This window comes from Ammospiza nelsoni, chromosome 1 (genome assembly GCF_027579445.1).
Source record: "Ammospiza nelsoni isolate bAmmNel1 chromosome 1, bAmmNel1.pri, whole genome shotgun sequence".
In the NCBI taxonomy this organism is placed as follows: domain Eukaryota; kingdom Metazoa; phylum Chordata; class Aves; order Passeriformes; family Passerellidae; genus Ammospiza; species Ammospiza nelsoni.
In genome coordinates this window covers 97,622,219-97,646,657 of record NC_080633.1, presented here as the reverse complement: position 1 = coordinate 97,646,657, position 24,439 = coordinate 97,622,219, and the positions used below count along the sequence as shown (strand labels likewise).

Here is a 24,439-nt window from a genome sequence, read left to right as displayed (position 1 = left end):
CTTTACATACGTTTGTGTACTAAGAATAGATTTTTATCCAACATCCAATCATTGTTTTTTTTCTTAGAACTTTTACAAAGGTTATGTTTCCCAGAGCATACCTAATGATTCACACAATGTTTAATTTCTTGATCATTCACATGCAGTTTGTTCTACAGCATACTCACTTGCTTGATCCACTAGTGATTGCTATCAATATATGTGGGTATTAAAAATGGTACAACCCACTGAAACAGAGAGCTTACAAAAAGCTGTAGGAAAAATTGTCCAGACTGTGAATATGACTGAATTACACTCTGCTCTTAGGGAACAGTAACACAACTGAGAAGACACAATGGATTTGATTCCCACAGATGCATGTCTATATGATCACAGGACACTCCATATTAAAATATGAGTGTTCATGAGAAAGGAAACTGCATCCATTGCTAAAATACAGGTAACCATTTACTTACCTTCTGAATAATGCCTTTACAGTCATGAGACAGAGCAAGGTTAGATATTAGACAAAAGACCACCTGCTGAACTGGGCTGTTATCATTTGACACATGAGAAGCCAATTTCAAGATGTAATGCATTAATGAATTGCCAGCTGCACTTCGTGCAGAGGGAAGTGATGATTGTCCACCACTGGCCCAACAAAGTGAAGCACAACCTTAAAGCAATGAGACATTTATCATATTAGAAATGCAGATATGTATTTAAAAGAAAAATCAATAGTAAGAACAGTGCAACTGCTCAAACACTGAGATGGAACTTTTCAAAGGATTTGCTAGGTATCTTTTCTTTGAACCCCAATGAAGTCAATCAGACATGCTATGAATAGAATTGTGGCTGAATGTAGCACTTTAGTGGAATAGGCGTCTACTGTTCTATTGTTCTAGAATGTAAGAGGTGATTCTGCTGTTAAATAGAAGCTATTGCTCCATCTCAGAAAGTCTCTTTAAAAGCCAGAACATATATCTAATTATACAAGTATTTGGAGGTTGAATCTGAAGGGATCCTCTGAAACTGTCTCAGAAAAAGAGGTCTCTGTATAATTTGAAAGGATTAATATAAGTTTCTTAGAATATTTTTCTGAGAAATATAAGCGCTGTCTGCAGCTGTCACTACATTGTACAACAGAAGAATGCACAATCCTGTGCTACAGAGCTACAAGTTTGAATTATTACAGCAGCAGGGAACAGCCTGACCTAGTACAGATAAATGCCTTCTGCACAAATATAGATATATGTGCTTTTCTTTAGTGGCACTGGCCATCAGCAACAACAGGTAATTTCTTACACAGCAAAAGTAAACAAAAATGAGACAATGTTTAACTGTGACAAATATTTACATGCATTTCTCTGACTACACTGAGGAGGAGTGGTTAACCAGTTCAGAGTAGGCAAATTTGGGACACCCCATAAGCCAGCTATTCCCAATAGAAGGAAAAAACATGATTGATCAGAGAGCACGTGCTCTTATCAGCAAGGAAAATAAAAATGCAGCCTAGAGTCACGTCAGCTTGATTTCTTGCACGTGGACAGGACAGTACATTTTTATTTTTCACTCTGTAGCTGACTAATACACTTCTTCAGCTCATATTAAAGAAATTCTTTATGAAAAAAGTAATTGCAAGTTCATTTAAGGTCTGGAGACATTAACTTAAAATAGTAATATTTTAACCATTAACTATTTATTTTAACAGTTATGGTATCCTGACAGGGAGAAAGGAACAGACACTTTTGTGTCTCTTTAAACTACTTGCAAATCATTATTTATGATTTGCTAAATCTAAATAACTAGGATATGGAAAGAAAAAAATCCATGCTAGAAGAAAGTTCAGGCTTCTAGCAGTGGGGATAATTATCAATGGAAATAAAAGGTTTGATCAATTTAAAAGGAGATTTCTTATGAAAAATATACAAATGCAAGCTACTGAGTCCAAGGCATAAATAAACTGAAGAAACTTAATACAAAATTGAATTTGAATGACTATTCCAAAACCAGAATTATTCTCAATAAGGATTGATGTACAACCCATACAAAGTGCTGATACACTGTTCTCTATTAAAGAATTCCTAGAATAGTACTTCTATAATATGTTACTCAGTTTGGCAGGACATTCAGCAAAACCTTCAAACGTAATGGTTTGAATTAAATGCTATTTAATCCTTTAGTACAATTGCACTCTTGCTAAACTCAACAGCTTGGACCAGACCTGAACAAAAGTCTGGAATGTATTAAAATCAAAACTCTTGATGGGCTTTGATGGAGCAGTGCTTTTACTTTCCTCTCACGGTAGCAATAAACATTCTTTTCCCTTTATTAAGCTTTTCTGTCTTAATTATTATGGTAAAATACTTTGATGTATTCCACCACATAGTGACTTTCATACCTGCAGGATAGTTTGCAGTGTAGACACAAAGCAAATGCAGAGCTATTTCCATTGAGGAATCATCTGCTAAAAACCATGGCCACAGAGAATGCAGAACAGGAACAAGATGAGCTTTGAGTGCTGCCATCTACAACAATATGAGGAAGAATTTCAAATACAATCAGTCCTTTGAAAATGAAATGTACAATGAGAAAACCATATTTTTATCTTATGGTTTAAAAGACTGTACAGAGAACCGACACCATCATTTCAACCACCAATGAATTTAACTCTACGCCAGTACAAACCAGCACATATCTTAATTACTGAAAGATATGCAAACAAAAGTAAAGTTTTATTCATTCCAAGTGTTCTTTTTCAAGAGCTCTCTAAAGTTTTATTCAACTCCTTCTAAAGTAATTATTGGAATTCAAAAAGCATGGAAATACAAGAGTGCAGTTGTATACAGAGTAAATGATAGAAATCTTCAGTTATCAAACTCCTTCAATCCTCCAAGCAATTCTTTCTGCAGATCCTGATCAAAAACAGAAAAACTTTCCACAATAATCTTAGCTGTGGTTATGGCACAACCAAGTCATGGGGACTTCAGGAATAATCAGATGGCTTACTCAGCCCCAAGTGTTCTGTATACATGCCCTGGAAAAGGGGTACTCCTGGTAAGTCAGGAAATCTTGTAGTTTTATCACTGCATTTGCTAAAAGTAGCCCAAGTCGTATAAACAGCACAAGTAACACAATGACAAGAAAAATTAAACTGGGAAAGTGGAAATAAATGTGTGAATGGTATCAGCAATAAGAAAGAGGAAGAGCAGTGATCAGAAAGAACAAACACAGGATTGAGTGAAAACAAGTAATGTAGTATTTTCCCCATGGAAAAAACAAGTAGGTAGAATGGAAGTTGAAAAGAAATTGAAAAGAACAGAGGAAAAAAACACAAGAATAAAATGAAAATACTTTCAAGATTTTGACAAGAAAAATTATTTTATAATACACAGATATGAAAACAAAATTGTCTTTTGGAGGATTAGTACAATTTCACTCAGATAAAGAAAAATAAATAGCAAATTATTTTTTAGATTTTATTTTGTTTTTCTTGTTTTGTTGGGGTGGTTTTGGGGTTTTCCTGTCTTTCAGAAAGGAAAAAAAGGTACAGAGAGGAAATAAATTTCTAAGATCTGAAATGTATCTCCATGCACCTTTCTGGTGGCCCCACACTTTTCTCCACATCCATTTTTCATGTTGTATGCTTTGAAAATTATAATTATTGACTTACAAAAAGCAGAAGTGGATATAAAAGATAACAGCCATCTGAAACCATTGGGAGACGATGTTTCCACATGAACACTAAGTTCCTAATAGATATGTGAAGTACTCTTAGGAAGTGGGAATAATAATAATGAAGAAGTATTTCTTGCCATTAATATAAAGTTTAAATTTTGCCAGCTTGAAAATAACTTCAAAGCAGAAAAAAAAAAATTATCTTCATTCAGTAACTAAATGTGTTCATATTACTTCAGTATAAAAATACTTACTTTGCATTCTTCATTTTGAAAGAGGCAGTTTCTAAGGAGCTGCATCGAACACCTTAACTCCTTGATAAGGTAATCCTCCTATCCAGGGAAAAATAATTGAAGATCATCAATGTAAGACAGAATGAATTTTGTACAAGGAGGAAAGATATTTCAAAAGAAGAAGTGCAAATCTAAGGTATCAGTGTTTGGGTCACATCTGCTCAGCACTTTTCTTCTGATTTCACGTAGAATTCATCTCAGCTAGCTTCAAGCACATTTACTAAAGACATTTATAACCAGTAGCCTATTATCCTTATCTCTCTTCATAACCCACAGAAACTATTTCTAACGGCACCAATGTGACCAAAAGCAGAAATCTGTACGGTTGAGCTCCATTTCTCTTACAACTAATAAAGAACAGGTGGAACCTTCCTGAGTATTTGTTCCATCCTAAAGCACACGTCTAAAACAGGTCAAATGAATCATTCCCTAGAAGAATTTCTTTTTCTTCCTTGGATGAAAACAAGGTTAAATTAGCTCTGTCTTTCAGACCCTGAGATGAGCTTAGTTGAAGCATGGTGCTAATAATGTTAAGGTTGTGGGTTTGACCTCTATATGGACTATTCATTTAAGAACTGGATTTGATGATCCTTGGGAGACCCTTCCAACTCAGACTATTCTGTGATCTCTACAGCAGGTCAGGCCAATCCATCCTTATATTCCCAGGATCTTAATTTCCTATCCTTACCTATAAATATAGAAGCTATAAATAACTTCCAACCTGATAAGACTACTACAAAAATAAACACAGACCTTTGGACAGTGAGGTGCTACCCTGAGATTCAAGTTACAAGTGAACAAAGAATCTACCTTCTTGACAGAGCTGTGACACTACAGGGCAGTGATGGCTGCCCTAACTCCTTTAAGGGTGACATACTAAACCACTTCTGAAAGATTACCAAATTTCAACAAGCTTGTTCACCACAGGATACTATTCCTGTCTTATCAAGCATAAAGGAACAAAAACGTAAAATAGGACTCATACTTAATCTCAGACAAGGTGAAGAAACAATGCATGCTTATAAATAATGATGTGCTTACACATCATAAATTATGTGTTTGATGCCATTTAGAGATGAAGTACTCTGCAGTACAGCCCACTGCAAAAAGGTTAATGAAAGCCAGGTGTAGTAGATCAGGAAGAAATATACAAGTCATTATTAAAAATACATTTTATAACTGGATTGTCTCACCACTAATCAAATAAAATGCTAACACTAAGACAAGACTCTTAAGACAAGAATTCTTTCAAGGAATTCTCTATGTATTAATTTAGTTAATAAGTAAAATAGTATTAAAATGCCACAAGCAGCAACTCATATTTAGTGTACAAACTTCTAAGAGGTTGAAAAAGTTATGGATTGCATCAATAGCATTGTTTAGATGTATTTATTTCAGGATATCTTGCTTTTTACTACAATAATATTTTGACATGATTTTTGAAAGTTTGACTACTTCTAAATACTTTTCATGCTCTTTATTAGCATCACACTAATTATTGTGAAAGAAAAGGAATATCAAGTAAAACACCTCAGTTGACCTGAGAATGAAGCTAGGTAAACACACTTTTCCCAATAGTTAAGAGTCAGAGAAAGGAGAAAAGAAAAGAACTTTCCTCTGAGAGTTGTGCTCTGAAGTAGATGAAGTGACAGTTTTGTGAATGATCAGCTAAATCTACCACGAGAGCAATGTCTCAGTGTCCCCCACATGAAACTGTCATTATGTACCACATAAGATGAACAGCACACTTACATATGATGCAACAACCTACAGTCCCAGCCAAGCAGGAAATGTGTCACAAAATATTTTGCCAATCTTTCAAAGAATTTTCAATTAAACATAAGATGCTTTTCTGAACTTTCTCAGAGGCTTCTTTCCTCCAATTTCATTCAAATCTCAAGGTCAAACTCAAATTTTTTTAAGAGCTCATTGTTATAAAACACAATTTCATACTCTCACAAATCAAGGCTAATGTCTGTATCAAAACCTCAGAGAAAAATACTATTTAGCTAAAGCAATGCAGAAATACCCTACAAGCAATTTCTGATTTATGTGGGAGTGGACAAGATATCAAACTTGACAGCAGAGTTTACTGCCTGTATTTTATTAATTCTCTTAGATGAAAGTGGCAAAAGAACAAGCAAATTGCAACAAAAATCTTATGAAATTGTTGTATCATGGCAAGATATAATTTATGTATATATGTGGTAAAGAAGACTTGGGTGACATGAGAGCCTTGAAGAACTGGAAGGCAGTTTGAAAAACAAAGGCTAAATAAATAAACTGTGAATGGAGAGAAACTACTGGGAATGCAGGCAGTGGAAGAACCACAAGTAGGAGATTAAAAAGACCCAAAATTGAAAAGAAGCTAAAAAATCAGGGACAATTGAGTCTGATGACAGAATCTGAGATGTCCAGACAAACTCTGAAGGAGAAGAGAAAAAAAATAATACTGAAAGCCAGATAATAGGAAAGTAAAAAAGCTATTATTTACATGCACAAGCAGAATGGAACTAGTTTTGGGATGGGAGGGAGATTGACTGATGCAAGAACAGACAAAATCAACATAGCTAGCACTGGTTGAAAGACACTGAAAAAAACAGCTTAGGAAAACAAAAAAATATTATTGTGGAAACAAGATGGAGAAAATTAGTTGTGTTACATAGGGCCATAAAGTCAAGACTGAAAGTCCAACTAAGTTTGAAAACAATACTCTGATATTGCTATAAGATAAATATAATGAATTACAAATATGACAGATTACAAAAGGATGAGATGCGTACGTGAGTGGATGTCTGAAAGTGAATTTTGAACTCTCAATCAGCCTACTATTTGCTGCTTTCAGCCAGGATGGACTAGTTGCTTATTCTGATAACCTGGACTAAAAGTAGGAAATCCTGAATCGTCCAATTCATGAAAAGACATGAAACAAAACCAGTAATTCAGAGGCTGATCATGTTGTACTTCCATGTAGACTACTGAGTTTAGGCAAACGGAAACTTGGAGTTCTGGACAGAAAAGTTAGTGGAAAAAAGAATTCCTCAAAAAAGATTGTCCCTCACAGAAAGAAATGGGCTCAAAAAGAAGAATATGAAGATCCTAGTTGGAGGAACAATCTGGCAAATGGGAGAAGATCCTGAGGACCAGAGAGAGGCATGGAAAAAACTACCAGGACATGCCCAGGGGCTTTGTCCAGTGAACAACCAGCTGGGCTGGGCAGCTGCAAAGTATGAACCAAGGTGATTTTCTGTCTGACATTCCTGAAGTAGCAGTCATCTCTATGTTGGAAAAGGTAGTTGAGACTAGTGAGACCTCTGGGTGGAAGTGTGTGAGATAATTAAGTTGGTAGAAGTTCTAACATAATTGAATTTTATAGAAGCTCCAGCATCTGGATCCACTACAAGCTGTCATTTACTTTGTCTCATCCAGGACACAGGCAAGCACTATCTGCCTCAAGAAAATAAACAAACAAAAGAAAGCTGGGGAGTGCCTTATCCTATCAGTGTTCTGGTTTTATAGCTACCTTTCTTCTCTGTGCTTTCCCAGGCTTTAGGGAATCCAAATTCAGCTGTGCGTGGATGCGCTTCATGTTTTCTATACAGCTGTCTATCAGGTCAGCTGGAAGACAAAAAACCAGTAACATTTATAATGACATTCACAATCAAAAATGTTATATTAAAAACCAAAGTATCCTTCTGGCAATGATCTTCTTGTTCTCTACTTGATATCAGGAAGTAGCAAACGCTTTCTGAGATTAAGTGCATCTACCTGAATGCTCTCAAGAAGCAAGAATACATTTGAGGCCTCTTGCAACAAAGTCCCATGAGAGGAATGCCCAAAGGAAGGACTGGTAAGATTGAGAGGGGAAGATGATTTGGGTGGAGCAGATAATAACTAATAACTCTTCAAGATATCTTCAATGATACTGCTTAAAAGTGAGAAACTTCAAGAGATTAAAGCACCAATTTATTTTACCCAACCTTTCCCTAACAACAGCAGATTTGCTGCATCCTTTGTGAGACAAAGCAAAGCAACCACTCATGTGACTTAAAGGGCAAAACGTAGAGTTAGGGTCTTTTCTTTAGATCTAGAGTCTTTAAGTCACTACAAGACGATGGAGTGATTATGTAAGTGGAGAAGGTAAGAGCTACAGATATTGTCTGGGCATCTGTAAGGATTTTGACACGGTCCTTTACAACATCCTTCCAAACTGGAGTTATGTAATTGACAGGTGGACTGCATCGTGGATGAGGAATTGGTTAGATGGTCACACCTAGGGGGTAGCAGTCAATGGATGAATGTCCAGATGGAGAGTGGTGACAAGTGGTGTCCCTCAGGGATCCATATTGGGACCAATAGTGTTTCATGTCTTCATCAATAACATAGTGGGATTGAGTGTATCTGCAGCAAATTTCCAGGTGTCACCAAACTGAGTAGGGCAATTGACACATCTGAGGTCTCAGATGCCACCCAGAGGGACCTAGACAAGCTCAAGGTCCAGATGGACCTCATGAGGTTCAACAAGGTCATGTGCAAGGTGCTGCACTTGGGTTGGGACAATCCCAACTATCAATACAGATTGGGGAATAAAAGATTGAGAACAGCCCTGCCAAGGTGTAATTAGGGCGCATGAAAGGCAGACATGGCCAGGCAATGTGAGCTCACAGTCTAGAGGGCCAAGTGCATCATGGAGTGCATCCAAAGCAGAGTGGTCCTCTGCTCTGCTGGTGAGACCCCACCTGGAACACTGCAGCCAGCTGTGGGGTCCTTAGCACAGAAAAGACCTGTTGGAGCAACAATAATCCTGAGAGGGATCTAATATATCTACGAGGACAGGCTGAGAGAGTTGGGATTGTTCAGCCTGGAGAAAAGAATGGTCCATGAATGGTTGCAGCCTTTCACTTAAAAGGAAAAGCTTAAGAAAGATGGGGATAAGCATTTTAGTGGGGCCTGTTTTAAGGGGTAATGGTTTTAAACTAATAGAGGACAAACTTAGACTAAATATGAGGAAGAAACTTTTTTACAATGAGGATGGTGAAACAGTGGAACAGGTTGTACAGAGAGATGGTGGAAGCCCCAACCCTGGAAACAGGTTGGATAGGGCTCTGAGTAACCTGATAAAATTGAAACTGTCCCTGATTATTGCAGGGGGGGGTGACCTAGATGGCCTTTAAAGGCCCTTCCCAATGCATTCTATGATTCCATGGTAATGGGATAATTCAAGTTGGAAGAGATGGCCTCCAGAGGTCATATACCCAACCTTCTCCTCAAAGCAGAGCAAGCTCTAAGCAGGCAAGGTTTGCCTGCAGCTTTAGCCTGCACTGTCTTGAAAATGTCCAAAGACAGAGACAACAGACTATGTCTAGCAGTGCTTTAGTGCCTTCAAAGGGCAAATGTTTATTTATAGGCAATTTGACACTCATGGTTCAATTTATGCTCATTCTTTCCATCCTCCTATACCATGCACTGCTGTAAGAAACCCATCTCCAATTTCTTCAAAAGCTCATAGGTCCTCCCAAAGCCTTCTTTTCTCCAGGTAGAACATAAGTCAACTCCATCAGCTTCTTCTCTAATGACAAGTGAACACAATCACCCTGATGGCCCTCTGGGGAACCTGTTCACGTTTGCTGACATTTGTTGTACTGGATCCAAACTGGATGCACTATTCTAGATTTAGTCTAACAAGTGGTAAGTAGAGGAAAGAAACTTTTCCCCTTGATCTAATGGCTGTGTTCCTATTAATACAGCCCAGGATGCTGTTAGCCTTCACACATTCAGTTTGCTGCCTACCAGGCCCTCTTTTCAGCTCTCCAGTCAGCCTCTACTGCTGTACTTTTGAGGTGTAGGACTTTGCATTTTTAACTCAAAGCAGTCTTTAAGAACTACACAGGTGATGCTAGAGCTGCAGGTATCTTTAGAACACTGCTTTGAGCCCCAGAACCTGCCTTCCTCTTTTCTAAGGTCTGTGTTGCACAACAGCAAGCACAACTTGATGGCTGCTCTAGCACAGAATGATGCACTTCCTGCAGTGGAAGTGCCTCCACAGGAAGCTGGAACTTAGATGATCTAGTAAGTTATCAACAGAAGAAATGGCCTGATTGTAGTAAGGGCTGAGTACACAACCAATACACTCAGAAAGAGCAGAAAAGGTAAGACCTGAAGTTGAGTTTTCTACCACTATAGGGATCAGACATTGCACAGATCTGTCTAAGCTATCAATGTCAGTGTAGGTTACAGAGTGGAAAAAACAGAGATGTAAGTTACAGGAAAGCACCCAAGACAAAGTGCACTTGGACAAATCAAAAGGCATAAAACACATGATGCATGAGAAATGCAAATTCACCGTTCTCCCATGTTCTAGAGGGCACAAGAAGCCTGTGATTAGAAGCTGGTTTACTACTGTGAAGGGAAGAACGTCCTACTTAAACTGTAAAATGGGACCAAAGAATCAGGGAAGAACAAAGCTGAGAAAAAGAAGTCTCCTCTTGTTCAGGGACAGCCAGAACTAAAAACACAGGGTATACTTTCACCAACACAAGTATTGGAAGATACTGCCAGTGAAAAATCCCCAGTTTCTAATGGATGAATATACCATTAGTAGTTAAAAGCTAAGAGGTCTCTTCTTACTCCAACACAGACCTGTGACTTCACCACAGGGTTTTAAACTGGCTATAACATAATATTTCATCTGCAGCTGAAACTTTAATTATTAATAAGATTTCTTAGTGAAAATCCGAAAAAAAAACCAAAACAACCCTGCCACTGAAACCTAGGTTTTCTGCTTTGAAAAAAAAAATTACAATCTATAGGTCATATGTAAAACACCTGCAAGCATTTGATTCAAATATAATTAAACATAAATTTTGAAATGCTCACCTTCCAAAGCACATTTCTGGGCATTTTTGCTGACAGCTAACAGAGATAACAGTGCATTTGTAGCAACTTCTTTCAGCACATCCTTTGAAGATTTTCTTTCACAGTCCTACAAAAATGCAATTTCATTACTGAATGAAGAAGTGACCATATGAAAAGCAGCATTCACAGCTATAAATAGATTGTCAGAATCTATATTTTCATTTGGATGATTTATCACTATATTTCTAAACAGAGTTCTCCCTCCCTATATTCATGTTTATAATCAGTCTGCAAAGTGTTTTGGGTTTTTTTTTTAACTAAATTTTTTAAAAATTCAATCTTTCTTCTTTTTCTCCTAAGCCCACGCCTCTTATTCTTTTCTTAACATTCTACTTTTCTAAGGCCTAGATTCCAAATCCTGGCATTCCATTGTTTTCCTAATATTCAGGAATAGGCCTGGTATTGCAGACAACTCCTGATATGTCTTTAGTGCAATCTCACTTTCCTTCTACACAATGATGATGAAGAGATTAAATACAGTGAAATTACTTCCAAAAAAAATCACTGACAGTTATTTTAGATACTTTTACTAACCAGTGAAAAATGGCAGCTTGTCTTATTGCAAGGCCTTTGTGAGCATCACCATATTTCTAATAACCTAAGTATAATCTCTGTTTTTAAAGGAATATTTATTTGGAGTCATATAACAAGATAGTTGTTGTAAGACAAGGAGCACTCTGTGCTTCATATATTATCCACTACAGAATTTTATCTATCCAGCAATTTTCCCTAAAACACCATGCCATTTCTGGTGTCCAAGATAATAGAAAATACCATCCATTGCAATCAGAAAAATACTGGAAAATAAGAATAGTTGCTGGATCATAGTAAAGAGAAAAACATATTTTGAAGCTAGCCAAAAATACAACATCTTAAGCAAACCTTAATACTTCAGACAGAAATCTCATGAGTACCTATCCATATCTCACAAATTTTAATTCCACATACACCATGTATTAATGGACTAATAATTTTTTCAAATTTTCATTTGCAATAAAATATCAATGTATGCTCTAAGGTCATAATTTATTGAACTGTTCACAGTAACTAGGGGTGAGAATGTCAAAGGATACAGAATAGTAAGTTAATAATTAGAAAAATCCCAACCCTTCATTGATAAGGAAAACTGACACCAAATAAAAGCACCAAAGCATGGACTGAGTTCTGTGTTTATAACCAACAAAAAAGAAACTTACATTTAGACTACAAAAATTTTTATTAGATCTGGTGAAATCTCAAATCTAACAGCATTACAAGAATGTTTGAAGTAAATTGACTGTTTTTCTGTTCTGACAGGAGATGGTTTCTTTTCAAATTAAAAAATTTAGATGTTTGAATAAATGCTTAAAGTTTAAACTAATTGACACAAGCCAGGAAAGAAAAAAATTTGGAATTCCAGCAATCTTGCATAGCCTAAGATGAAGATTTGTGACTTACCCATTCAAAGGCTTTGGCCCTAATAAATTTCTAAATGTTTTTACTTTTTCTTAATATTCATTTATACCTTAGAAACAGAAAACATGTTTCCCTATCAACCTCTTGGGTATTTTCCTGTAAGTATTATGTGGCAGATTAGAACTGGTCCAATAATTAAGGTGAGTTGTCTTATATCTGTATCTTTTTCAAAAGTTTTAATTTCATCTTACTATTTTCTAAATTTTATCTTGAACACTAGCAAAATTCTGTTCTTTCTTGAAGCATGCTCCTTTATGCATTTTTTCTTACACTGCCATAAAGAACTGCAGTTCATAACAAAAAAAGAAAATTTATGTCAAGCATAGGGAGCACAAGTAATTAAGAATTAATTAATAATTAATTATCATTTGAATGGAAAAAATAACTCTAGAAATTTATAATGCCTTGTGTCAAAAGATTCTATAGTTTTAAAATATAATAAAAGTATTAAAATGAGAGTAGATACTGAATTATTTTTTGAAATTATGTTGCATAATAAATTTAAGATGTCTCATAAATCTGGCTATGTTAGTCTTCACCTACTCTAATTTAGTTGCAGGGGAGATCACAGTCTTTCTAGTATACTGTAAGGTTCGTATCTAGGAAAAAAATGCGAGGGCCAAAATTTGAGAGACTATATATAGATTATGATTTCCTTCTTAATTTTATTTCAATCTTAAGCACACATACACAAAGATTAACATTTGCATACACAAAACAACCAAAGCCTTTCAAAGTCAGCATGTGCACTTACTAGATTTCTTGTATGTGATAATGAATTCCAAGTTGAGACCTGGTCTACTAATATTCACACCTGTACACTGGGTATTAAATTAGCATTTGCCACTGCATATATCAGCTATTCTGTAGATTTCATGTATTTAAGATGATTAATGGAGATGACTGTTTGTTTGAAAAGCCTCTCTTCCCTTTCTATGTTAGCCAATTATTTGCTTGACTGCTTCTCTTTAAAAGTGCTTCTCCTGAAGAAAGTCCAGAATCTTTTGGGTTGTTTTTGCATTTTTAATGGCAGTTTTGTTTAGGTGTTTGTTGTTTCAATAGGTTACTTTACATCCCATGGGGTCATCCCACTGTCCTCTCAATGATCACTGTAAGGGGGTGTAAATAAATACATGCACTTTGACCTAAGAAACTGAAGCTGTTTCTTTCCTAATTCTGTTATCCTTTTGGGGAGATCATAGCAGCCCTGTAAGGACCCAGAGAGCATAGGCTATCTTTTGAACTCTTTTATGAACAAAATGCAATGTCTGTCTACATCTCTGAACAGTTAAAAAGCATGTTAAAAGCTGATGTCTCTTAAAATACTCAAACTATGTCTAATGTTCTTTCATTGACTGGCTGCACTTCATTTTTCATTGTATCAACTTCTTCTGCTCTCAGCACAAGAACGGTCCCCTGGCACGGACTGATAAGCAGTTATGTACACTTGTATGAAATCAGAGGAATGTTACAACATGTCTTTATCAGACATACTCTTATGCAACCATACTTTTTGTGCCAGAGCCAAGAAGTTTTGTTCCAGGCACATATGCAAGCATTAATACAAAAACCCAACAAGATATTTAGCAAACTATGGGATTTGAACAAAATGTCCCTGTTTTGCTTGAGTCCCTGAAAATCATGTCCTCACAGGAAAACACTGTGTCCTGAAATTATCTGAAGTTAGTTGCCAAAGACATAGAGAATTCTGGGTAGGTGGCCTGTAGAGTGACCAAGACAGACCCTACTGGGAAGTTTTTCCTCCCTGGAAGACAGCAGGTTGTCAGTGGACAGAGCACCATGCCCCAATAGATACAATAGAGCCACAGTGCTGCAGCAGAGCAGGAAAGAAGCACAAAGGTTGTGACAGATACCAGGACAAGTCTTGGTAGGAGTAAGGTTATTCAACAAGAATTCAGCATCCACAGGAAGAGAGGAGATGAATACCAAGAGAGCATTCTTTTGCTCACACCATCCAATATATGACCAATTAATGTCAAAAAAATATGCTTTACATAGTAAAATAGTAATAAGATACTTACTAAAAATAGTTGTAAGGCAATGACTTCAGAACAACAGAAATCATAAGTGACATTTTATATAATGTGCATCATTCAGAAAAAAAACTACACTTCTAATCATAGATCGCTATGATTATTACAGTGACAATCTGCACATAAATTACAGAATATAGATAAAAGAACTAAGTTGGAGGGAAAATAAGACACAAATTTCACATATAATTTGCTTACTTCTACCAACCTGTAAATAAGGGAAGGATTAAATATAAAGGAAGTAAAAGAATAAAAAATGCAAAAGTATCTCCTACAATCACACTGTCAAATTTCAAGTACCTGAATAATTAAAGCAGTAAGCTGAGTTACTGATGCCTGGCATTCTTCAGTGTGATCCAGAAGAAAGCTAATAGTTGGATTTTGACACACACTCTGTTTATCCTGGAGCGGTTTTCTTCCTTCCTCATTCAAAAGGACAGAGAGGAACTGTAAACTAGCCACATATAAAGCAGCATATGTGGTAGACAGATGAATACAATCAGAAATGGTATCTAAAAGGTTAAAAAAATGAAAATTTTTACATTTCATTATGAATAAAGCTCAAGTATACTTTAGAACACAGAAAGACTTATCAAAGAAAGCACATGAACCCAGAAGCAGTTATACTGTGCACCGTACAAGGAATTCTACAAATTCTACGCATCTTATAAGTCTTCAAAATAATCTAAGAAAGAAAAGTTTGAGTTTTATAATGGTTGAATGAATTAATTGCTCTGCATTCATTTGACTATAAAACAAAAAAAGCAATCTCCATTTCACTCAAATCCCTTATTTGTCCAGCAATTTTTTGAACTCTCCTTATTTTATCAACAGCATTCATCATAAAACCAATAGTCTGCATTAGCTGCTTTATTTGCAATTGGATTTCGGTTCAGTAGATCTCTTAACATGCACAAGCTTGTCTGGACTGTGTTCGTACTTCAGTATTGAAGCATATCACAGAATTTTGCCTAACTGAGAATAATTAAAATGCACAAAACAAACTCCTGTATAATAACCTTGGATTTCTATATCTCTTATCTCCCCTCAAAACTTTGCTTTCCTTTTATGCAAGATATTTAAAAAGAAAGAAGGGGGAAAAAATTAAGTGCTAATGGATCGTTTAACAAATGCCACATTTGGTTAAGGTTTACAACTAAAATCATTCATCCATACATGTGAAGAAAACAAAGCAAGTCAGTCAAGCTCTGGACACACTGGTTTTCATTGTGGATATCTCATTAGTAAATACTTAACAGCATCTAAAAGTAATGACTCTCTTTTCTATTTGTTTATTAGTTGCTAGGAAAAAAAACACATGCAGGAATAGTCATTACCAATTATTGCTGTACAGTGATTTGCAAGAGCTGCTGTCACAGATGGAAAAGATATCTGGCCATTTTTCCACAGTAATGTAGCTACAAGGCTGAAAGAGTCTACCCACGTCTCATGAAGTACAGACGTTAATTCAGGATCTGCAAAGATAACACAGGAAAAAAATCAAACCACTTAAAAATGTGCACAGACCTGGAAAGCTGAGCCTGACCACGCCTGCCCATTTGCCTCAAGGTGGTACCTAAATGAAGACCTGCCTCCGTCTGGTTATAAAGGAAACAAAGTACTTCATTACCTAAGCCGGCTTTGGGGCGTATGGTGAGAATCCTGAAGGTATTCCCTAAGAGAGGTTTCAGCAGTTCATCCTGGCTTACAAGATCAGAGTCCACCAATAAACATGATTTTAGAAGCCTGGACACAGATGACAAGTACTGAAGTAGTAACAAGACCTGTTAAATATTTGTAGAAAGATATGAAAAAAAGCTATATATTTATACCTTCCACATTATTTTAAGTTTACTCACATTAATTTAACTGATTCATAATGTTTTAATAAAAACCATTTAAATAATAGAACATGAATTTGAAATGTTTCTCTCAATTTTTACTGTAGAAGATGAAACAGAATCCCTAGACTGGAAACACTTATGTGCAATCAATTTTCTAGTGGCAAAGCAAAAGTTCCTTGTGAGAAGGTCATGATTCTTGCTACATTTACAGCAGCATACTCATTGGATGGTCACAAAGGAAAAGACAAAAATGGTCATTAATACTGAAGAATACATGTGTCTTCCTAGAAACAGAAGCTGACATATTTATTTATTTATTTATTCTCATAAATTTTCTGCAGAAACACATTTCTTTAATTAGAAGAGTAATTTACTTCCAAGTAAATCTGAACTCAGAGCAGCAGAAGCTACGAAATGGTTGTGTCATGAAACAGCATATTCTATACATTGTATATACAGAATTAAATTTGATAAAAAGGTAGTTCTATCAGCAGCAACCCTATATGGTTTGCATACATCAAAATCAGCTGAGAACTACGTAAGTGTCTGCAGGATCAGAAACAAAGCAATGCAGCCAGGTGTGTTACAGATAAATATCCAATGTGTAGGTAACTATATCTGGCTCATACTCCAGTAACATACAAAAAAATTCTATTACATAATTTCTTCAATGCCTAAATTTAACTTATACTTTTAAAAGACAATTCATTTTCAGTTTTGTCATTCCAATTACAATCCTAACACAGAAATTAATTCTTCTGTGTTGAATAAAATAGTTTATTTTCACTTAAGCTTTGTCAAAAGCACATAGATTCACATGAATGTGGCCTATAACAGTGTGTCTGGACTATGTTAATGAAGATAAATTATGCTAATATAAATGAATTCATAATTTAAAAAAATTAGGAAGTAACAAATGCTTCTCTGACCTGAGCTTTTACATATTCCATATGACATTGATGACCCAATGGAGCTTTCAGTTCCAAGATGTATCTTTCAACCAGATTAGCACTAACAAGACTAAAACAAAATATATTGGTTAGAAATATGGTTAAGTAATTAAACAGTCTATTAACTTAACATTCCATAGAAGAGAATAATATAAATAAACCAAGTAGAAATAAGGTAAGATGTTCTTACTGCTAAACCCCACTATTTTAAAGTAGTCTAGTGCAATGGCATCTATAGCAGCAGTACGTTGTTTCAAAATAGCTAGACTAATATAAATTCCAATAGCTGCTACTGCACTGGCAAAAATCAATTTTTTCTATTTGATTTCTTATTTTCTTTCCTCTAGAAGAATAAACAGCTCTGTAATAATATAAGCTGTACTCACACCAGGGTTGTTGGGGTTTTATGTTTGTTTGTCTGTGTTTTGTTTTTTCTATTAATTGCACTATGAAAAGCAACTTCAAATGCTCTTGAATATTTTCACCAAAAAATGAACTAATTTTTCATGCTACACTTCAGGAGTTCCAAACATTTTTTAAGGACAAAAGAATTGGCTACAATGGAAATGGAAACATGGCATACAATCTGAAGACTTCTTTGAAGTGGTTCCTCCTTTTAAAAGGAAGTAAAATACTAGGATTCATCATCCAAATTTGGCACGTTCTATTTACTCTCTTTTAGCGTGAAAATCCTTGGCTCATCTTCAAAATATTTTATACAATTCAAAGAAGAAAAACAAAATGAGCTGAAATGATATGCAATTCCAAATACCTGACAAAACCCTAAAACATCATGAGAGGAACACAGTAGTCCTATATAAGACATACACCACAAATGGAATCACCAATATGACTACCTATTCTACGAAAAAAAAAAAGAAGTAATTCTGATTCATTTCTTCAATTGATTGTATTTTTTTATTAAAAAAAAAATTGAACATTTCAGGAGCAAGACGTGCCCAATAAGTTTAATAGTTTTAGTAAGAAACATAAGTAGATCTCCTTCGAAGATTTTTAAGCCTCTATTGCTACACCTTGTTTGTAGTTCAACAGTTATTGATCTCATACCTGCTGAGAGTTGTTAGCAAATGTGTTTGTTGAAGGGCAATTCCAGTATCTTTTGGCATGACAACCAGCAAATTGTGCAGAAGGCTGCAAACAGCTGACAAAAGGGCAGGTGTGACTACAGCATGCTGTTTAGATAGACCAGCAGACATGGGAGCATCATGTTGACTTGGAGATTCTGTTATGTTTGTATCACTTTGACCTAGAGTGTGTTGAATAAAAAAAACCCCAAAACAACAAAAATATTAAATTACAGCCGTTACATAGACCAAGTTTATTTGCATTTTTCATAAAACATCCAAGTCCTCTCTATATTTAAATTGTATATTCAGGAATGAATGGCAAAAAAAAAAAAAAAAAAAAAGATTTAATCAGATACAGGAAATAGTTCCCAAATAAAATGCTCCCTCCACCAGGCATTAAATTAAGATAACTAGCAAATTTGGAAAGACTCAAATTACCAGTACTTTCTTGAAAAGAAAAATATTTTTATTTGTACACAGCTCTCTCTACATCCATGATTATAAATATATTTTATATTATATTAATTCTTATGCTTCTACATATAAAGAGAATTATATACAGATCTTTGTGCATGTACGTGCATACACACTCCTATGTATGTCTATGGCAGCTCTACCATGATGTGTTGAAAGCTTGACTAGATGCCAGGAAGAGAACCTAAGTCTTGAGTTACATGTCAAGCTGTGCCATTTTCACTTGCTTCTGTCAAATGTCACATGAAAGGAAGTGTTTAATATTTGTCTGCTAAAACAACCACTAGAAACATCAACCAGCAACATGCAAGCTGTACAATGCACAGCATGGACAAGCACTGAAATATGGGCAGGTGAACACACTGGCTTTGCATCAGGTACAAGACTCAAGCCTGACTTACCTTGTGCCGTAAGCCGATCAACCACAGCTTCCGGAATAAAACTGGCTGAGCCTGGAACTGCTGCCTGAAGCTCAGTAACACTCTCCAGTGATGGTGATGCAGACAGAATCTAGAAAGCCATAAAAAGGAAACCGGTTGATTCCAGTTTTTACAGACTAGTCTTTTATTTATATTCTGCTTAGGAAGGGAGAAAAACACATCATAGCATAAAACAAAGTCAAATACAATGTACGTATTACTGTTCAAAATAAATTTGATTAGATTTTATCCACTATGTGCGTGCATATATATGATAAAAAACCCTATAATTGAAACTATTAAAAGATGGGCAATATGAACGGTCTGAAAGATTTCAGTCAAGAACTGATCAATGCCCATGTTACTGGAAATTCCTTCTCTTCATCCTTCTTTTTCATCCATATAATTGACTCAACCTACATTTGGATAAAGATAGAAAGACATTACTGAAGCATTTAAACTCAAATTTTTCATGGACTATTTGCTCTACTGAGAACATCAGCACTTGTCCCTTTGTACCAGGACACACTCAGATAAAAATATCACAAGTGCATTTGTCATCAGTCAAAGTTGATGTCCCCGAGTCTTTTGAACTCTGGGTACTTTTCTTAACCTTAATCCTGTGATCCTTAAATGTATTCATTTCATAGTGTAGCTATGAGATGTTTAAATGACAGTAGGTAACTTTACTGACAGAATACCATGCTCCTCCTGCCCATTTTGCACTATTTACATTATGAATTTTGTGTGTTTTCAAAAGCTCCTAATGCTCTTGCTACTGTGTTTAAAACCACAAGCCTGAGATCAGAAGACCCAGAATCCACCTAAATTATGTGCTTTTGTGACACAAGAAGACCTGTAACTTGTTTCAGAGCACAGGACAAGGATCTATCATGTTAAGTCACTCTTTCACTTCTGATTTTTATTTTCTAGATGGAATAGTCACATCAGACAGTTTTCTTCAAGAGTATAACTATATAAAGCAGAGAATACAGAATGTAGGAGAATCCAATGAAATCCCAACAGAGTCAGAACTTGAAGGGTGTTATTAGAATTTTCCTCACAGTGAGCTTTCTAAGGAAGACTGAAATATCTCAAAGGTTTCCAACAGTTGGAATATATTTTTACACAAGGAAATGTTAAAAGTGATTTAACAGACAAAAAGGGTGCAGGGAAGGAAATCACAGATCACTCTGTTCCTAGCTATTGTATCTTTGCAACCTCCACAGTGTACACTTCCTCTTCTCCCACATTTTCCTCTGGTCCCACTGTTGTTCATCCTACAACCACGAGTCTTTCTTCTTAAATCTGCTCAGTCATTCCTCAAGAAAAGTCAGAGGATTATTGTAACACATAAAACAAGGTACAGTGAGATCTGGGGGTGTGTCCAAAACACAGGGAGCACATAGAGCTCACAGAGTGAGCACATAGAGTGTCCAAAATATAGAGCACATAGATAGAGCACATAGTGTCCAAAACACAGAGAGCTTGGATCCCATAAACACTAGGAAAATGCTTGGCTAAATTATTTTCTTATTAGCAAAATGCAGTACCAAGCTGTACTGAGTGATTGAAATTCAAATCCTATTTTGCACAACTAAAAAGCATATTTGCCAATTTAAAAAAAGTTACTTGAAGTTCTATGCTTGCTAATTTAAATAATTACCAAAATCCATTATTTATATTAAGCTAATCTATCATGACACATGGCAAATTCTGCAGTTTCTCAGCACTACACATCAATTCCAAGCATTCTAATAGGTGAGAAAAACCAGACCACTTTTCCTTAAATAATCCAAACCCAAAATGCAATTTCTATCATTCCATATGGTTTTTCTGAAACAAGTAACTATATTAACTATATTGAGAGTCATCTTACAGATATAATTATGAATTATACAGCCTTTCACATATTAGCAAAAAGTATCAGCTACCTCTGATACAACTGTTCTTTCTCTATCTTCTAAGACTCTCCAAATACTTAGGGCAAGAAAATAAATAGTTCTCAGTTACATTAAAAAAAAAAAAGCAGCAAAAGCTTTAGCTGGTTAGAAAAATATCATCTTCCTGCACTGATGGAACATTTATTGTTAATTGCATCACAGTGGGAAATAGGTTAAACACCAAAATTTTCTGTCATAACAGAAAATATACAGTAATACAATGAAGTTGTTTCCACACTATTCCGCCTTCCAGGGAAAAAAAAAAGATATTGCCACTTGTCTAAGTCACTTTTGATAAGGATGAACTATAAGTTTAGCACACAGTATTTAGTAAAGGATATTTACTACTGCTACCATATTGTTCCTGGGAGCAATGAAGCATTGTGCTGCTGAACAGTGAAACTTTGGAAGGGGATGTAATAGGGGAAAAGGTTCTGTGTATGTGGAGAGGGAGACGACAAGTGCAGATTAGAACTAATTCAAAAGAATACAAAAATTGTCAGAGTGGAAACACAGGAGAAATGTGAGGGTTTTGCCATTTATCTACTAGATAGGAATAAAAGGTCTTTTCTTAACCTCTAGTACAAAAATCCCTCTGGCATTGCTTTAATAGGCTTGCAGTGATTAATTCTATTCAGTTCCCTTTTCAAAGGTTTAAATCATTTAACTGTATAACACTCTGGTAACCACAGTTCCAGAAAATAAAGCACACATTTTTATAGAAAATAGCAAAGATGATTTCATAGGAAAGAATGGCCATGACTTAAAGCTGTCTGAGAGATGTCTGTAGATCTTTAACCCACATCATTTTTAGCTCAAGTTTTTAACTAACTGCTCATTTTGCTAAGATATCCTGGACACAGAACAGCCCTCGCATATTTATGCAATGTAAAGCAAGTCGGGAATTCCATGCAAATGGGTGATCTCTTACCATATCTATCAAACACAAACCAAACATGTTGGTTAAAACAAGAGTAAGAATTTGTCTTCTCTAATGATAACCTGAGTTAACATTTAAACTATTTATTCCATAAAAGACCAAGATTATTAATAATCTCAGAATGATAGGCTTTTTGCAGTATCCACATTCCAGTTCACAGAAAAATAAAGATAAATTTGACAAAAATCTGTAATCCACTGGGATATTAAAGATAAAAAATACAGTGCATGTGAGTTAACACAGTACAGACAATCCAGTTCTGCTGTCTTTTCTATTACACCAAAACATTGATTTTTTCATCCCTACATGACAATTCTTTACTCTATAAAACAAACAAAACTTTACTTATGGTTTCTGTAAAATTTCTAACTCTCTTTTTAATTTTAACAATTTTATTTCTGCAAACTTGGAAAAAATAATTGGGGATGGAGGAAAAAAGATAAAGCCAAAAAGTAATTTAGCTGCAACTTTCAGTTACGGTCATGTGGCTCTATGTGAAATCAGCTCATGATAGCAGACAGCTCAAATAAAGAACTGGCTACATGAAATCTAATAGAATGTCAGGAATAGGAAACAATATGGACATATCTAGATCAAATTTTTAATGTTATTAAAATAGGAGAGAAGAGTTTTCAATAGAAACAATCTACTTGGTTTGATTGCTTTTTCTCAAGTATTTCTGGGTGTTTTCATCAAATCTGTGCCACACACCCTAAAACACATTTTGACCCTTCAGCGAGACCTGCAGATTCTTTTCCATCTGTGATGGGGAAAGCACGCCATCTGGTGGCCTTGGAATAACTGTATCTTCCCGGCACCATCAACATCCAACATAGAGCAATAAACTTCTACAAACTTTTTTTTGTAATGACTTCATAAACATATTTCTTTATTCGTACATCGAAACAGAAAATGGGCCAAACTGTGACCCAAAAGTTTGAAGTTATGTAGGAGTAAATTACAAATGCTTGAGATTTCAGGACAAGTTTTCAGGAGTATTTCTTAATTTCACTAGATACACACTTAGCTAACTGCTCTCTGAAATAGAGTTTACAATCAGCCTCCATCAAAGTTACGCTCATCCACCTTTTTTCTCCTAATTAATAGTGGCATTGGAACATCAGACCTCTACATCTTGCGGCTTGGAAATTTTCAACACGTCTTGTCAGCACTGCCATTTTTTAAAGGTAAGAAACTCAGTAAATAAAAAAAACTAAATGAAGTTTACAGCTGCTAAAAATGCCCATGAAGGACTGAAGGACAAAGGGAAATTAAACTAACTTCCAGAAATGACAATCAAAGTCTTAGTGGGACTAAGAATCTTCGTACATGTCAGGGAAAAAAGAAAAACAAAACAAAACACAAACTTCTATAAAACTCACATGGTTAGCTGTAAGAGCCTTATCTTAGCAAGTATGAAGTCACAGAATCACAGAATCACAGAAATTCTAGGCTGGAAGAGACCTTTAAGATCATCAAGTCCAACCCATGTTCTAACACCTCAACTAGATCATGGCACCAAGTGCCACATCCAGTCTTTTTTTAAACTCTTCGAGGGATGGTGACTCTACCACCTCCCTTGGTAGATGATTCCAGTATTTGACCACTCTTTCTGTAAAATACTTCCTCCTTAATTCTAGCTTGCATCTCCCTTGGCGCAACTTGAGACTGTGTCCTCTTGTTCTGTCTGTTGTTGCCCGGAGAAAGAGACCGACCCCTGGCTCACCACAGCCACCCTTCAGGACGTTGAAGAGAGTGATAAGGTCACCCCTGAGTCTCCTTTTCTCCAGGCTGAACAACCCCAGCTCCCTCAGTCGTTCTTCATACGGCTTGTGCTCCAAGCCCCTCACCAGCCTCGTTGCTCTCCTCTGGACACGCTCAAGCATCTCAACGTCCCTCCTAAAGTGAGGGGCCCAGAACTGGACCAATACTCCAGGTGAGGCCTCACCAGTGCCGAGTACAGAGGAAGAATGACCTCCCTGCTCCTGCTGGCCACACCATTCCTGATACTGGCCAGGATGGCATTGGCCTTCTTGGCCACCTGGGCACACTGCTGGCTCATATTCAATCGACTGTCAACCAGCACCCCCAGGTCCCTTTCCACCTGGGCACTGTCCAGCCACACCGTCCCCAGCTTGTATCGTTGGAAGACTGATATAAATTAGTGTAGCTTAGTACTACACTGTACCTTCCACTGTTAATAATTACTTGTGTGTCTGGTGAATGGAATAGTAGAGCTAAAGTCTTTGCGTAAACTATGTTGCCACTTTACATATAAAACATATGATACATTAATTTGATCTAATAGATTCCAAATTTTGTTTTTGTTTTTTTAACTACTGAAGCTTAAGAAATTTAACGCTATGAACTTTTCCAATTCTTCATAAAAACTCAAGCACAATTTTAA

General features: G+C 36.0%; 1 protein-coding gene across 1 annotated transcript in view; it reads right to left on the bottom strand.

The window, feature by feature from the left end:
* RTTN (rotatin) overlaps nucleotides 1-24,439 on the bottom strand; it is a 79,987-nt gene that overhangs the window by 5,389 nt on the left and 50,159 nt on the right. The window contains exons 35-45 of the mRNA XM_059475058.1: nucleotides 19,132-19,240; nucleotides 18,237-18,435; nucleotides 17,148-17,238; nucleotides 16,005-16,158; nucleotides 15,712-15,849; nucleotides 14,675-14,886; nucleotides 10,827-10,932; nucleotides 7,474-7,568; nucleotides 3,912-3,989; nucleotides 2,381-2,507; nucleotides 456-655 (exon numbers count right to left, since the gene is read on the bottom strand). Coding sequence (XP_059331041.1) covers nucleotides 456-655; nucleotides 2,381-2,507; nucleotides 3,912-3,989; nucleotides 7,474-7,568; nucleotides 10,827-10,932; nucleotides 14,675-14,886; nucleotides 15,712-15,849; nucleotides 16,005-16,158; nucleotides 17,148-17,238; nucleotides 18,237-18,435; nucleotides 19,132-19,240 — 1,509 coding nt within the window. The remainder of the gene's footprint in view (nucleotides 1-455; nucleotides 656-2,380; nucleotides 2,508-3,911; nucleotides 3,990-7,473; nucleotides 7,569-10,826; nucleotides 10,933-14,674; nucleotides 14,887-15,711; nucleotides 15,850-16,004; nucleotides 16,159-17,147; nucleotides 17,239-18,236; nucleotides 18,436-19,131; nucleotides 19,241-24,439) is intronic.